The sequence below is a fragment of the Macrobrachium rosenbergii genome, chromosome 3 (genome assembly GCF_040412425.1).
Source record: "Macrobrachium rosenbergii isolate ZJJX-2024 chromosome 3, ASM4041242v1, whole genome shotgun sequence".
Taxonomy (NCBI): domain Eukaryota; kingdom Metazoa; phylum Arthropoda; class Malacostraca; order Decapoda; family Palaemonidae; genus Macrobrachium; species Macrobrachium rosenbergii.
In genome coordinates, this window is record NC_089743.1 from 64862114 (window position 1) to 64879901 (window position 17788).

Sequence of the window (17788 nt, forward strand, 5' to 3'; positions counted from 1 at the left end):
TGTGATGTGATCTGTGACTGGTAGGTTGGTTGTCTTACTCCGGGTTGTGACCCTATAACCTTTGTTCTCAAAACTTGGGCACTGTGCATTTACTTGGACTCCAACTCCTCTTATGACTTTTGTGGCTCAATTGGTCGCTCCTTTGCCTTTCACTGGAGAGTCCTGGGTGCTATCTTGATGTGAGATAGAAATTTAATTCTAAAACATACTTAACTGTGCTGATTTCCAAACATTTGTTTGTGCCATTGCCTTGATACCGTGGTCTTGATTAAATTCTTTTTCTTGAAAGCATACAAAAGAACACTAACCATTTATTTACGAATTAATTTTTTTACTTATTTATTTATCAGTTAATTAACTGATGACTGTATTGCTTATTATAAATTTAATTTTTATCATTTAATACGTAGAGACAAACATACATTCATACTGTACACACACAAACACACACACATATACTATATATATATATATATATATATATATATATATATATATATATATATATATATATATATATATATATATATATATATATATATGCATGTATTATATATTATATATATATATATATTATATATATATATATACATACATATATATATATATATATATATATATATATATATATATATATATATATATATATATATATATATATATATATATATATATATATAATACAACGTTCTTTCTTCCTTTTCCATGTACAGGCACTTTATTCTGGGGAAGCTTGTGATGCAGGTTTCATTAAAATGTATATTTACTGGGAATACTAATAAAAATAAGTCTATCATGCCCTTTTCAGTCTCTCTTTTTTTTATGTTTCTTATTTTGCCCCTCATTCGTATCACAGCCGCAAAAACACGCTTTCGAGTTACGAATTTCCATGCACAAGACATTCGCACAATAATTTCATTTAGCTGGTCCGCTGGTATAGTGGTTAGTGTCGTGGGTTAGTGTGGTGGAATGCCACTCAGATGTCGCGGGTTCGCGTCTCCCCCAGGGCGATGAAAAACCACTGGCTCTGTATCAAGATCAGTTACTGGTGCAGTGTGGGAGGTTGAAACCAAAATTTTTTTGGAAGCTTGAATTTCAAGTCAATGGTCTCTGTGTGCTTTTCCCATGTGAATAGTATTCACCCAGTGAAATAATAATAACAATAATAATTAATGATGTTCAATATTGCAACTTAACCTTTGTTAATACTCGTCGCTAACTGGTAAGACGTTCTCAAACTCTTTCGTGAGCCTCTAATGTTTCTTTACATGATAGAAAGTTTTACCCTTTCTCTTTAATATGCTTCTTTCTCCTCCGGCAAATTCGTCACAATATATTCGTTTTTTATTTTACTTCTGCTTATGACATTGACAAGCATATAACCAGTAAATATATTTTACATGTATAAAAATATACAAATCGTATTTGATGGCAAAATATATATATATATATATATATATATATATATATATATATATATATATATATATATATATACATACATAATACATGTATATAATTATGTATGTGTATATATATATATGTACACATACATAATTGTGTTAATATACATATCTACCTATCTATATATATACATATATATAAATATATATATATATATATACAATATATATATATATATATATATATATAATATATATATATATGTATATATATACATATGTATATATATATATATTATATATATATATATATATATATATATATATATATATATATACATATATACACACACACACACACATATATATATATATATATATATATATATATATATATATATATATATATATATATATATATATATATAAATTCAAAGTACCCTTTAAAATGCCTACACGAAAGACAATATTTTAAATCTACCATATAGTCTGGAAGAACCGTAACCATAAAAGATATAACAGCAACAACCTCATCTGCTACGGTAAAACACATTGCAAGCATTAAAAAAAAAAATCCACTACACTGCCTTTACCTTATCTTTAGCGAGAAGAAGCTGTTTGACAACCACCGTGTCCGCCAGCAGGAGGACTCGGGTGACGGATGAGAGAAGACACCGCGCAGCTCTGATCATTGAGGCTCTGTACTCCGGCCGGCTGCCGCTGCTCACTCCGCCTACACCGATGCCCGTGTCTACCATATTGGCCTCCGCTGTCTCGCATAACTTTTCGATGGCCAAACCTGCGGAATAAAGACACAAGTTTAAATGGAATGCGTAGATAACAAATAAATAAGTGTTGGAATAAATATGTCAATACATAAAGGAATACATAAATATAAATATTTGTAGTCCAAACTGTACCGTTTAAATGAGTATACGTAGATTATACATAAGTGAATGTTGGAATAAATGCATAAGTATGCACAGGAGTTCATAGATCAATAAATACATAAATAAGTATATCTTTATAGTAAAAATTGCACCCGCAATAAAAATAATCCGAATTCAGTACTGCAACCATAAGTGTAAATGGGTATACGTACGTAATACATAAACGAGTATTAGGATAAATACATAAATAAGTATAGGAATAAATACATTAATTAGTACACCTTTACAGTAACAGCTGCACTCACAATAATAAAACAATCCGAATTCGGTACTGCAACCTTAAGTGTAAATGTGTGTATGTAGATAATACATAAGTGTCAGAATAAATACTTATATAAATATGGGAATATATAAATAAATAAATACAACTTTATAGTTAAAACATCCCGAATTGCAACCACAATCATGGCAATTCAATAGCAGTATTTACTCCGGCAACTTCAATAACATTATATGGCAACAAATCAGCTAATGCGAGAATGAACTTAGGATACATCTACACTGCAGTAAAACATGTCATATACACATGTTGTCAACTTATTGAATACACATCACAAAAAAGTTGAATACAAGTCAACGACTTACTGATAGTTCTAACCAGTGCTTCATACCGGCATTTTACCAATGATGCTTTCTCTACTTACGGCCTTTGACTTGTTTCCAACCTTTCTATTATATGTATGAGGTAAGTATCTGTCATGTGTTCGTGACATGTTTTATCGTAGTGCAAACACCCTCCAAGACGGCTTGAGAAGTATCATTATCACAGTTTCTGTGATTTACTGAGACCTGGATCTTGCTGCTTAAATGTGGCATCTGTAATACACCCCAGAACAGAAATAAAGCACCCAAAAATTTTAAAAGTAAAATTAGCACTTTAAATCATTTCAACTCACCATGGCAACTATGGAATAATAAGATTTGATAGAGGAGAGGGACTGCATTACCCCTTCATCAAACAGAGAAGAGGAACTGGATAGGAGTGCAAAGAGAAATAGGTGTCTTATGCCCCATCCACACTGCAGTGAAACACGTCATAACCATTCGTTGGCAACTTATCGCACACTCATCACAAACAGGTTGAAAACAAGTCAATGACTTATTTTAAGTCCGGATCACTGCTTCGTTTGGTTTTCAGCATTTGCCAAAGACTCGTTCTCCACCGATGGGTGTTGACTTATTTTCGACCTGTTTGTGATATGTATGTGGCATGCTGCCAACATGTTTATGACATGTTTTACTGTAGTGTGGATGGACCGTAGGGAGATGATAAACTTCGATTAAATTAAGGGGCTACTTATTTTGAAAAGCTGATAAGACCTGAGCTGACAGACAAAGCTAGTTACTGACTGTAACTTGCAAATAGATCACTAATGACTAAAATTTGATCCTATTTTTCATGGGAAAACAAATTCAAATCAAGAGCAAAAAGTTACAGCGAAGACATTTTGTAAAATTACAATATACATATTAATGAAATTAAACGACGAAAAGCTTCGTTGATGACGCGTTCACCGATTTATTTAAAAATATACTGCTCTTGCAATAATTACCACCAAATCTGTGTAGCCTCACGAAAATGAGAAATTATCTTTGTAATTACGAAAACTGAGCAGTATAACCTAAGCTCGTATAATTAAAAATTTAAATGAATATTACCTGTTTTACTTCACCCTTTATGAAAAATTGAATTCCTCTCGAATTCAAATGAATTTATGGCCGAGGAGATACCAGATCTGAATTCCAAATAGTATAATACAATAAGATGGTTGAAAGATAAAGGGTCTTTTTAAGTCTCCAGTAATAATAATAATAATAATAATAATAATAATAATAATAATAATAATAATAATAATGGAGAAAAAATCCGCACTGATAGGTTGTATTTATATTTAAGTATATATTTACACTTGCATCAATGTTGATTTTTCACCTTTTTGGTGGCTAATGTAATTATGAGATTTTTATACATAATAATAATAATAATAATAATAATAATAATAATAATAATAATAATAATAATAATAATAATATTAACAAAACAAAAACAATAACCTGTAAATACTGATTATAACAACAACAATAAAAATAATCACAACACGAGCAACGTATAATGCCGGCTATCATGCAAATTAACTTTTAAGGTTCTCACCAGATAACATAACGCTTGAAGGGCTTTCCTTTGTCACGTAATAACGCAATTTCCTGTATATAATACCATTTAATAACATTTAACACGTGTATACAATTCCTTTAGAAAAAATATCTCAGGTTGAATGTTTCAGAAGAGAAAGCTTCGGTTTCTGATGATAATTATATGAATATTATATATATATATATATAAATATATATATATATATACATATACACACACAAATATAAACATATATATATATATATATATATATATATATATATATATATATATATATATAAATATATATATATATATATATATATATATATATATATATATATATATATATATATATATATATATAGACAAATTGGAGCAACAGAAAGGCGTTCTTTCTTCTTATCCATTTATTTTTACGCCGACGTTTCGTATCTCTTGATACATCTTCTAGGCTGAAAAAGCGATGAACTTAAACAGTACTGTGTATTAACACTAAAGGGTATACACATTATATACTTAACACCATATTAAATGACAATTAAAAAAAAAAAAAAAAAAAAGGACAACCTTAAAAACACTCACAAGATATTTAAAAAATATTTTAAAAAATATTTTAAAAAGAAAAAGAACAGCAGAAGAAGGCCGGGGCCAATACGAAAAAAAATAAATAAATAAAAAAATTAAATAAATAAATAAATAAGACACCTACCCACACCGGTAGTGTAAAGCAAACTGACACAGACAAGCAATGCCAGGAGGGGAGAGAAGGGGGTGGGGGCGGGGAGTATAAACAAAGAAGTTACAGCAGGTAGTTAAGCGATGAACAGCTGGGTGGAAGTTGATTGGTGATTAAGGGCAGGGACAGTTAATTTAATCATAATGGATTCAAGTGTGGTTAACTCTTCCACGTATCGGGTTCTCCCCACAATACTAAAATCCTTAGCATCTACATGCGTCTTACAAATTTTGCTGTGATTCCCTTACATTGGACTGCTCAGGATTGGATAATCGACAGCCTGTTCTAAAACTAACTCCCTGATGAGAGGAGATTCGGACTTTTAGCAGCCTCCTGGTACAACCGATGTAAGTGCCGAGATCACATCTAGGACAATTATATTTATAAATCACACCGGAAGTAAACAAGGGGTTAATCTTGTCCTTGACATGGAAAAGAGATGCAATGGTTCGTGGGTTTATTGGGATTAACTTGAGATTGAGAGCGGGTAACTGTCCGTTGAATAGCCTGATGCATTTTTTCCGAAATCTATTGTCATGTAAAAAAGGAATCTTGCATACAAACATAATTTGGGGCACTATGGACTAAAGGTGGGGGTTAAGTTTCAAATTAAGCAATTTGTTGAGAGCTCTATGGAAAATCACTGATGGGTAGTAATTACTCTTAAAATAATCATTGAGGATAATCACCTCAGCATGAAATGCGGACCAACTTGAGGTCAGGCTAATGGCTCTATGAAGGAGAGTGGTCAAGGAATTCATTTTAAAATTGTAAAAACACGAGCTATAAAAATTTGTTCCAAGGCCAGTAAAAGTGTTCTTCCTATAAATACCAGTATGGAAACCAGTTTCATCCTTAGTTACCTTTACGTCCAGGAAGGGAGAGAATTATCGGTTTCAATCTCAATGGTAAATTTAATGTTCTGGTGCTGCGCATTTAATTGTTCCAAAATGCGTCAGCATGGTAGTCAAATCTAAAAGGGCAAATGTATCATCAACGTAACGTTTATAAAAGAGTGGACGGAAATCAGGACATTCATCGATAGCTAGCTCCTCCAGGAGTTCATAAGAAGATGTTGGCAAAGGTTGGTCCCAAAGGACTGCCCATTGCCATCCTCTATTTGTTTAAAAACAGTACCATTAAAAATGAAGGCTGTGTCCAGCACAGCCAATTCTAGGAGTGATTTAAACTGAGTTTTGCTAAATTGATTAAAATAGGAATTATCAGTTGGAAATAACTTTTTTAAAATTATGTCGGTGTGATTTATAAATATAATTGTCCTAGATGTGATCTCGGCACTTACATCGGTTGTACCAGGAGGCTGCTAAAAGTCCGAATCTCCTCTCATCAGGGAGTTAGTTTTAGAACAGGCTGTCGATTATCCAATCCCGAGCAGTCCAATGTAAGGAATCACAGCAAAATTTGTAAGACGCATGTAGATGCTAAGGATTTTAGTATTGTGGGGAGAACCCGATACGTGGAAGAGTTAACTACACTTGAATCCATTATGATTAAATTAACTGTCCCTGCCCTTAATCACCAATCAACTTCCACCCAGCTGTTCATCGCTTAACTACCTGCTGTAACTTCTTGTTTATACTCCCCGCCCCCACCCCTTCTCTCCTCCTGGCATTGCTTGTCTGTGTCAGTTTGCTTTACACTACCGGTGTGGGTAGGTGTCTTATTTATTTATTTATTTAATTTTTTTATTTATTTATTTTTTTTTTTGGCCCCCGGCCTTCTTCTGCTGTTCTTTTTCTTTTAAAAATATTTTTTAAAATATTTTAAATATCTTGTGAGTGTTTTTAAGGTTGTCCTTTTTTTTTTTTAATTGTCATTTAATATGGTGTTAAGTATATAATGTGTATACCCTTTAGTGTTAATACACAGTACTGTTTAAGTTCATCGCTTTTTCAGCCTAGAAGATGTATCAAGAGATACGAAACGTCGGCGTAAAAATAAATGGATAAGAAGAAAGAACGCCTTTCTGTTGCTCCAATTTGTCTGTTGTTTGAGTGTCTGCTCCTGTCTTCATTCTTTTATATATATATATATATATATATATATATATATATATATATATATATATATATATACACATATATGCATACACATATATATGTATATACATATAAATACAACCATATATATATGTATATATGTATATATATATGTGGATGTATTACGAAAAAGTTATATGTAATTCTAATAGCCACAATGCCCTCGTAACTTCTCGAATTCTTCGCGCTTTTTTTTTTGGATATGCTTGTAACTACGAAGCCGTAACATCCAAAGGCAAGAAATTGAAGAGACTTGCGATTGCCGGTCGCGGGACAGGAACCCGCGTCACCATAACCACAAGGAGGTCACGTTGCCGACCTGGTGACGCGGGTTCGTGTCCCGCGACCGGCAATCGCAAGTCTCTTCAATTTCTTGCCTTTGGATGTTACGGCTTCGTAGTTACAAGCATATCCAAAAAAAAAAAAAAAAGCGTGTGGAGAATTCATATGTCTGGTAAAAGTGACCAGCAGATTTTACATATGTATGTATATATATATATATATATATATATATATATATATATATATATATATATATATATATATATATATATATATATATATATATACATACACCTATATACTCGTACATACATATCATCCGAAAGTCGTCATAAAAAATCCTGTATTTCGTTCTTTTTACATTGAATATATAAAGAAGAATGGGAGGAAAACAGAATAAGGAAAGGTTGATAATGGAGAAAAAATGAAATGAAGAATATGTAAGCGGATCCTAAGAGGCGAGAAAGAAAATAAAGAACAGTGAAATGTACACGAATGGAGACATAGCAATATTGAAAAGGAAAATGAATATATTATTCAGTGGAAGAATTAGATAAAGATAATGAATGGTACATGGAATACAGGAAGAAAAGGCAAGGAAATATTCTAAAAATAAGCAGGTAAAACCGATGCAAGGACTTGCCATTGGTAGATGCAAGGGAATATATATATATAAATATAAATATAAATATAAATATATATATATATATATATATATATATATATATATATATATATATATATATATATATATATATATGTATGTATATATATATATAATATATATGTACAGTGTATATATATATATTTATAAATATATACATACATATATATATATATATATTTATAAATATATATATATATATATATATATATATATATATATATATATATATATATATATATATATATATATATATATATATATATCCAATGCAGCACGAAGGAACCGCGTGCTTGAGAATATCACTAAGTCCAAAATGAAGGTGAGTGAAAGCCGGAACTCTGAACAAGTACTTTCGTAGTTTATTCTACATTTTCAAGTTCACACTGTGGACTTGAAAAATGTTCAAAGTCACGGAAACTACGAAAGTACTTGTTCAAAGTCACGGATTTCACTCACCTTATATATATATATATACTTAGTGAGATATATATATATATATATATATATATATATATATATATATATATATATATATACATGTATGTATATATGTATAACTGAATCACGAAAATATGGAACGTGATGAATATATAAATAAAGACAAAATCCAAGCAGGAAAGAGAAACAATGGAGTGCTTAGAGGCCTTTCGACTTTATTTAGCAGACTGAGTGTGCTAAGTAAAGGACTCCACTGTTTCTCTTCCTTCGTGGATTTTCTCTACTTTATATATATATATATATATATATATATATATATATATATATATATATATATATATATATATATATATATATATATATATATATATATATATATGTGTGTGTGTGTGTGTGTGTGTGTGTGTGTGTGTGCGAGAGAGAGAGAGAGAGAGAGAGAGAGAGAGAGAGAGAATGGGAGTGTGGGGAGAGCGGTTACATGATGAACCTTTCGGGTATGAACCTGGAATCTCTTCAATGAAGGGCTTCTAATTTCATTTGTCAGGAAAACTGTTGTTTAGTAAACGTGTTCGTATTCTTACAGTCTATTTTAGGCATACAACTTTAGTGGGACCAGCAGTGTAAAGTCAGGGACAGCAGTGTAAAGTCAGGGACAAGTCCAGCGCCTATCCTGGAAATATATTATTGAGTCATCAGCAGAGTAGACCATAATAAACTTGCTTCCGTTGCGGGATAAGAAACTGTCAAGCAACATGATTTTGCAAAGGATCTCATGCGTCTATGTGAACTCCCTTTTGGTGCACTTCAACGAAGCAGGTTGGGATATCATATTTCTGGAAATTCGCCAAAGATGTTAATTGTTCCAAGGAATTCCGTGGATTGCAGTTGTCACTCTTCCTTGCTCCGAGGTCTAACAACCACCGATGGTCGATAGGAAGGTCTTCTATCTCTGCATCTCTCAGCTTTGTGAATTGCTCTCGATTGCCAATCGAAAATTTGAAATTTGCTTAGGCATCTTTACAGTATGGAAAAGCATATATTATTTTGGATTTATTTATCCTACCATTCATTCCAACGTTCTCATATATCTCAGCATCAAAAATATACAATATTTAAAAAGTCGTAGAAAACTGTTTTCTATACTATACATACATACATACATAAATCCATACATACATACATACATACATACATACATTCATTCATACATATATGCATTCATACATACATGCATTCATCCATCCATACATACATCCATCCAAGCATACATACATCCATTCATATATAAATACATCTATCCATCCATACATACATACACACATAAATCCATCCACATATAAATACATCAATCCTTACATACATCCATATAAACGCAAAAAATCCCTCACGTATTTCAGAAAACAGAAAAGTCAAAAGAAGACAAAAACGAAAAAAAGGAGAGTTATGGCGATAAGAATCAAAATGTTTTAGAACTGGAAAGTGATACGTCTCATTTAAGGGCTTCTGAAAGTCGGGGTTCATGACCCAAGGTGGTAAAGAGAGCTGGCTATAAAAGTGGGTCCGGCGGTCGACCCAGTCAATAAGAGATTGGCAGATGACCCAATAAACTTGAAAGTCATGGCGGAGCTGACAACTTCGTCAGCAATAAACCAAAAGCAGAAGCGACAACAACAACAGGAATGGTAAACACGGGACGAACTCAGATAGCTGTGACTCGGTTGAAGTTAGAGTAATAATAATGCCTTTCTTTCCGTAGGTGTGTTTTGTTTTTGTCACAGATTGGAATGAATGCGTCGAGAATTAGGAAACTGAGTCTGCATGATTAAGATCTGACGATGAATGAGGAACACACTTCAGTTAGAAATGTATTTATGATTTTGTAAATATTTTGTATTAATAACCCAATAATTCTCTTTCTCTTTTAATGTAGTTCTCCGCTAAATTCTCCTGAAGGAGAAAAGTAAGTAATAACTTGAAAATACAATGAGAAATACATTTACGATTTTCCAAATATTCACATGAACGGTAATCAAACCCTTCTCCATCGTTTTTAATAAGACAAAATATGTTTAAGGTAAAATAAAAAAAAATACTGAACCAATCACATAAGTGATTTCATTTAGATATCTCTTTTGGTTTTGGAAGTTAGAGACAAGGAATAAATGGCAATGTAATATGAGGGATACCCTTTCCAAATGAGAAAGAACGTTAACCTTAGACGACTGGTGAAAATTATGCAAGTATGTTCATCAAGGGAGCCAATTCATGTCCGTCCTCAATCATTTCGGTTCCTAACATTTCGTCCTCCCTCGGTAAGGTCAAGTCAGGTCACGTTAGTTTAAATTAGGTTGGCTCAAGTTAGAACTGGGCCCACATGAAAGGAATCCTTCGTAGCGCAGATGAATCATAAAGGAAACTCGTATGAAAAAGTGACTCAAGGTAAATGAAACTAGAATGATAAATGCAATATAAATGGGATGGATGAGTGGGAGGGGGGAGGGGGTTGGTGATGGTCAAAACAAACTGGTAAAAAATCATATTAATAATCCAACAAACAAGTGAAAAGGATAATGCCTTTAATATCATAAACACTGATGCTGTCATTTGCCGTTATCATCATCAAATCAAGACCCGAAAAAATTAATTTCATTTCTTATGAGAGTCTGTGAATACAAGTTCCCAGCCTTAAGGCCTGATGAAAGTTAATATTGCTCGTAAGGCTCACTGCCAGGTCATTCAAACATTCTATGGCAATGAGGCTTCATTGTAACTTCACACTACGCACAAAAACAGTCTTGGCTTTCATACTGCTCATAAAACCAAGTTCTGGATATACGAACTGCCTATGAGGATGAAATTCTGCAATGAAAAAGTCCTGATGAAAATTAAATAATGCCGTTTTATATCACCTGTAAATTCAAGGTATACGGCTTTATATGTAATACAGATATTCACTAACTTTACATAACCTAGTAAGATAAGTTCTATGACGTAACTTGAACTAATTCACAAACTTGAGATCCGCGTAGGGGGGTAGCGCCGTCAGTGCATTACTTAGGCTCTTTGCGGCGTGCCTTCGGCCTCTAGCTGCAACCGCTTTCGTTCCTTTTACTGTACCTCCTTTCACATTCTCTTTCTTCCGTCTTACTTCCCAGCCTCTCCTAACAAATGATTCACAGTGCAACTGCGAGGTTTTCATTCTGTTACACCTTTCCAACCTTTTACTGTCAATTTCCGTTTCAGTGCTGAATGACCTCATAGGTCCTAGTGCTTGGATTTTCGCCTAAATTCTATATTCAACTAAATTCAATTCAATTCAACAAAACTGAGATCTGGTATCTCACTGTATAGACTAAGTAAAATTGAAGATTTCATTTTTTTATAGAAATAATGTCCACCTTTAAATTTCAACAAGGCTTTAGTGTTGATAGGATAAACAGCAACTGTCATAATAATCTATTTATTCACTCCAGAGCCGACCGCTGTATAAACCATTAACCCGTGGTCTTCTTCAGGGTTCAAATGCTTTCACAGTGGAACTCTACCCCAATATTTAGTTAAGTTCAGCAAAAATATTTATAGATAGGAAGAATTCAAAATGGAAATTTAACATAGGTTTCACAGTTCAAAAAAATGATCAATAAAGCTTACTGGCTTTAGCACACGAACAAAATATAAGGACTGTGCCAGAGAAGCATATATATATATATATATATATATATATATATATATATATATATATATATATATATATATATATATATATATATATATATGCATATATGTACTGTACACACACACACACACACACACACACACATATATATATATATATATATATATATATATATATATATATATATATATATACATATACATACACACACACACACACACTCACACATATATCCAATGCAGCACGAAGGGACGCGTGGTTGAGAATTTTATAAAATTCATGTCAGAAGTTGAGTGAAAAACAGGGACTTTGAACAAGTACTTTCGTAGTTTATTCTACATTTTCAAGTTCACACTAAATACAAAAGAAGTCACAGAGCCTTATATACAAAAACAGAAGGGGGCGGTTACAGTTTATTAATCTGGGCAGCATGTTCTTTAAAACAAAAGACATCGACAAAGGATCAAGGATAATCCAGAGTGTAACCCCTGCCCTCCCCTTCTGTTTTTGTATATAAGGCTCTGTCAACTATTTATGAACTTGAAAATGTAGAATAAATTATATTGTTCAAAGTCCTGGTTTTCACTCACCTTCTGACGTGGATTTTATAACACACACACACACATATACATATATATAAATATATTTATATATGTAAATATATATATGTTATGTATGTAAATGTGTGTATATACATATATACATATGCGTATACTTACATATTCTCAAAAATAATAAAACTTCACTTCTGTGAATGTCAGATAATCATTAGGGCATTCCCATTAATTTTCCTAGTAATTCCTGGACCAGCGAACGAAATTTGGACGCAGGCGCACTGGACATCTTTTAATCGATTAAAAAATAATTAATAATAATCAGGTGTCTATCCATAACAAATTCTGGGATTATTCTTATCTCCTTTTCTGTGGGTAATGGGCACAGAAAAATAATAAAGGACAGAATAAGCGTTCGGTGATGATACAAATGAGATTATTCATTTGTTTGTTTGCCCAATTGGGCTTTAGAAATAAAAATGTGAAGGCAGAGAGAGAGAGAGAGAGAGAGAGAGAGAGAGAGAGAGAGAGAGAGAGAGAGAGAGAGAGAGAGAGAGAGATTATTCATTTTTTTGTCTGTCCAACTAGTGTTACAAATAAAAACGTGAAGGCAGAGAGAGAGGGTGCGTCCATACTACAGTAAAAATGTAAATATACCTCGGTGACTTATCGTGCACACATCACAAACATGTTGAGTAAATGTCAACGACTTTTGGTAGTCTTAACCAATGCTATAACATACTATCATCTATCATTTGCCAGAGATTCTTTCACTACTTACGGTCGCCAACTTATTTTCAACCTGTTATAATATGTATACGATAAGTTTCCAACACGTGTTTATGACATGTTCTATTGTCGTGTGAACAGTTACCTAATTACAGCAAGCACTACGTGGCTGTTGACATTCATTACGGGAAGTGCTTCACGAAATCATAAACTCTTCTCTATTGCAAGTATGAGTGGTTAGGACATTATAGATAATTAAAAAAATACTATTGACATTTTTACTGTATAGAGCAAAAGGGAGAGACAGCCTACGCGAATTTATTCAAACCTTGTAATCGTGATTCTTCTTCTTAAATTTTGTTAAAAATAAAATCATTTTAAGTCAGAAAGAAAAAAAAATTACATAGCGAAGATGGAAGGAATCGACTTTCCTAAAATTCGAGATAAAAATAGATAGAAGCATAGCTCTACTTATCTCTCACTCTCTCTCTCTTTCTTTCTCTACTTCGCTCTCTTTAAGCTGGGTGCTAAGCTCACTTAATGTTGTCTCGCACATAAAGCCTACCACCTCAAACCCACACCGCCGGTCCCCTCTCCGGAACCGCCCCCCCAAAAGCCTCCACGCCCACCCACCCACACACACACTCTTTACTGCTACCTCCATTGCCAGATAATCACATGTGTTCAAAGGTCTTGAATAAAAATGAGTTTATTAAAGCTATCTCTGACGTTCACATGAATTTGCTTATATATCTGAAGTGAATATGCTCGTGAGCCTATTAACAATGCGTCTATAATACTTTGGACAAGGACTGAAATGTCATGAATACTGTCCATACATACATACACACACAATACATACGTACACATACACACACACATATATATACACTTTCCATCCATACATACATACATACATACATACATACATACATACATACATACATACATACATACATACATACATACATACATAACTAGAGATTTACCACATGGAAAAATGAAACAAGTACAAATCCTGGCCAGTTCCGTCCTCTTGAAGATGTCTTAAAACACTAAAGACAAATCAGAAACCGGTCGTGATTTATACCATGTCTTTCACTTTTCCCCTCGGCACATCTGTATATATAAATGCTCTAGTGATTTCAGGCGTGTAGGCATGCATACATACAGTACATAATACATACATACATTCCTTTATGCCCTTTCCTTTCATTAGTAAATTATACGTTGCAAGCACGATCCTTACATTCATGGCACCATCTATTTATATATGTATCCTAATATTTTATATTTAATCTGTTTTTCTTTAAATCTTAGATTCCATGTCGAATATTCTGTACTTTTTCCCGGCTTGTCGACTGAATCAATAAATCCCACGGCAATAAATCGACGGTTAATTGGAATAATCGACATCCTTTTCGTAAACCCGAGGGATCTCAGTCTTCCTCTATCTCTGAAGTGACTTGGTGAATCTCTTTACGAGAGAGAGAGAGAGAGAGAGAGAGAGAGAGAGAGAGAGAGAGAGAGAGAGAGAGAGAATTAATTCAAAGCCTTTTATTGACGAGGTTTCAGGGTGAAACCAAGTTTGCCAAAAAAAAAAAAAAAAAAAGGCGAGTTCAATCAGATTCTCCCTCTCAGTTGGTTCCTCCCCGAGTAAAGTTGAGGTGAGAGAGAGAGAGAGAGAGAGAGAGAGAGAGAGAGAGAGAGAGAGAGAGAGAGAGAGAGAGAGAGAGAGAGTAAAAATACCCTAATTTAAAAAAAAAATAGATACATAGCAGAAGAGTAAACAAATATGTTAATTACAAAAATAAGGACAATTATTCGATTTCTGAATGAGAGAGAGAGAGAGAGAGAGAGAGAGAGAGAGAGAGAGAGAGAGAGAGAGAGAGAGAGAGAGAGAGAGCGAGCAGACACTTTCTTTGTAAAGATTACATAAATATACAGTAGACGGATACATTGTCAAATAAACACATATGTATATAAAGGATATAATAGGGGATTCCACTGACAACTTGTCTTCTGAATGAATAAAGGCAGGAAGAGAGAGAGAGAAAGAGAGAAGAGAGAGAGAGAGAGAGAGAGAGAGAGAGAGAGAGAGAGAGAGAGAGAGAGAGAGAGAGAGAATCAAAATCAACTGGATTCTTTAAAAATAAATAAACATATGCAGACGGAGAGGTTGTTTAATAAACACAAATATCTAAAACAGAAACTGGGTCATGTCGATTAACTCTTCGACTTCTGAATACCAAAAGACAGACAATTGAGAGAGAGAGAGAGAGAGAGAGAGAGAGAGAGAGAGAGAGAGAGAGAGAGAGAGAGAGAGAGAGAGAGAGAGAGTCAAAATCATCTAGATTTAAAAAACAAACAAACAGAGATATAACAGATACATAAAATGTCTAAACACAAATATCTATTCCAGAGATAAGGGCAATGTCGAGGAACTACAAAAATAGAAGAATTACAGAACTACAGACATTGGAGAGAGAGAGAGAGAGAGAGAGAGAGAGAGAGAGAGAGAGAGAGAGAGAGAGAATCATAGACTTGATCTCTGTCTGGTAGCAAATGTCTTGATTTGAATTCCAATGGCGAACCGGAATGAAGACGATCCAGCCGTTTCTTCGGGAGGATTTCTGTTTTTTTCATCAGAAAACGAACGAAAAGAGATCACGAGTCGTCTTTTTTTTTCCCCCTATGCTACGTCTTTACATAAGTTTTGATGATTCTCTTAGGACCGACGACGAGGGGGGGAGGGGGGACGAGACAGAGGGGAAGCGGCAATAGTGAAAGAGAGAGAGAGAGAGAGAGAGAGAGAGAGAGGGAGAGAGAGAGAGGGGAAGCGACAAGTGTGTCTGTATGTGAGAGAGAGAGAGAGAGGAAGCGACAAGTGTGTCTTTGTATATGTGTGTGTGAGAGAGAGAGAGAGAGAGAGAGAGAGAGAGAGAGAGAGAGAGAGAGAGATATGGGGTGTCACACAAATTATCATTATGAATATAACTCATGAACTGGTGCTAAAAATCACTGCTGCAAACAATGCTACAACTGCTATTACTACTGCTACTACTACTATTACTACTACTTTTGTAATAAAACTATTTATTTAAGTATACTACATGTTGTTTATTATCAATATTTATTGCTTGTCAACTATAATTCATTTAAATAAAAAATTATTAAACATTTATTAAGGATGTTTACTACAGATTAAGTGAACATCACACACACACACAAACATATATATATATATATATATATATATATATATATATATATATATATATATATATATATATATATATATATATATATATATATATATATATATATATATATATATATATACATACACACACATACTGTACATGCATACATACACACACACAATCATATATATATATATATATATATATATATATATATATATATATATATATGAGAGAAAGAGAGGAGAGAGGCTTTTTATAACTACGGACTTGCACTGATAGTAGCCCCTCGTAAAATAAAAATTCCTCTGTATGCTGCTTCTGCTCTCGAAAACAGTCAAAATAACGGAAAGGTAGGCTGTGTGGGGTGGGGGCGGGGATGGGGTGAACGCCCTAAACAAAGAGCCCATCTCCCTAAAGTATATTGAACCGAAGTAAGGCAAGAGCTTTCAATATTTACGGCGGCAGAACTCTCGAGGGGGAGAGAAAATGCCCTCGGAGAGCCTCGAAGAATGGGAGGGGCGACGCCCCAGCCGTATGCGTGGGTCCTCCGTTCAATTTTTGGGAAGTCAACAAATAGCCTTCGCTTCTATCTCGACTGATTCTCCATTTTCTATTCCCGGCACATTCTGTCGCCTCCCAGGTAGACTTCGATGTTGGGGTTTTCTTTCAACATTTTATATATTTTTCCTTTCTATACTTTCTGTTTCTTCGTCTTGTCGAAGATCGACAAAATGGGTAACGTACAAATTTACCTGGATAAGGTTACTCAAATATATATTTAGCACAAGCGTGAATAAATACACAAGAAAGGAAAAAGGTCTTTATACTTTTATGGAATTACTAAAACAATCACAATGGATTTAATCAAATTTATTCGCATTTATTCTTGTCACTCACTTTCAGAATGGGGAATTCTCACTTCTATGAATTCCAGATAGTGGAAATCTCAA

At 33.5% G+C, this 17788-nt stretch overlaps 1 protein-coding gene across 16 annotated transcripts in view; it reads right to left on the reverse strand.

Moving 5' to 3' along the window:
* Positions 1-17788, reverse strand: part of alpha-Catr (alpha-catenin related) — a 771880-nt gene that overhangs the window by 42417 nt on the left and 711675 nt on the right. For all 16 annotated transcript variants that reach the window (XR_010849226.1, XM_067081097.1, XM_067081080.1 and 13 more), the window contains one exon: positions 1997-2202. Coding sequence is in view for 15 of the 16 variants with exons in the window: in XM_067081097.1 (XP_066937198.1) it covers positions 1997-2202 (206 nt within the window). In the remaining variant the exon portion in view is untranslated. The remainder of the gene's footprint in view (positions 1-1996; positions 2203-17788) is intronic.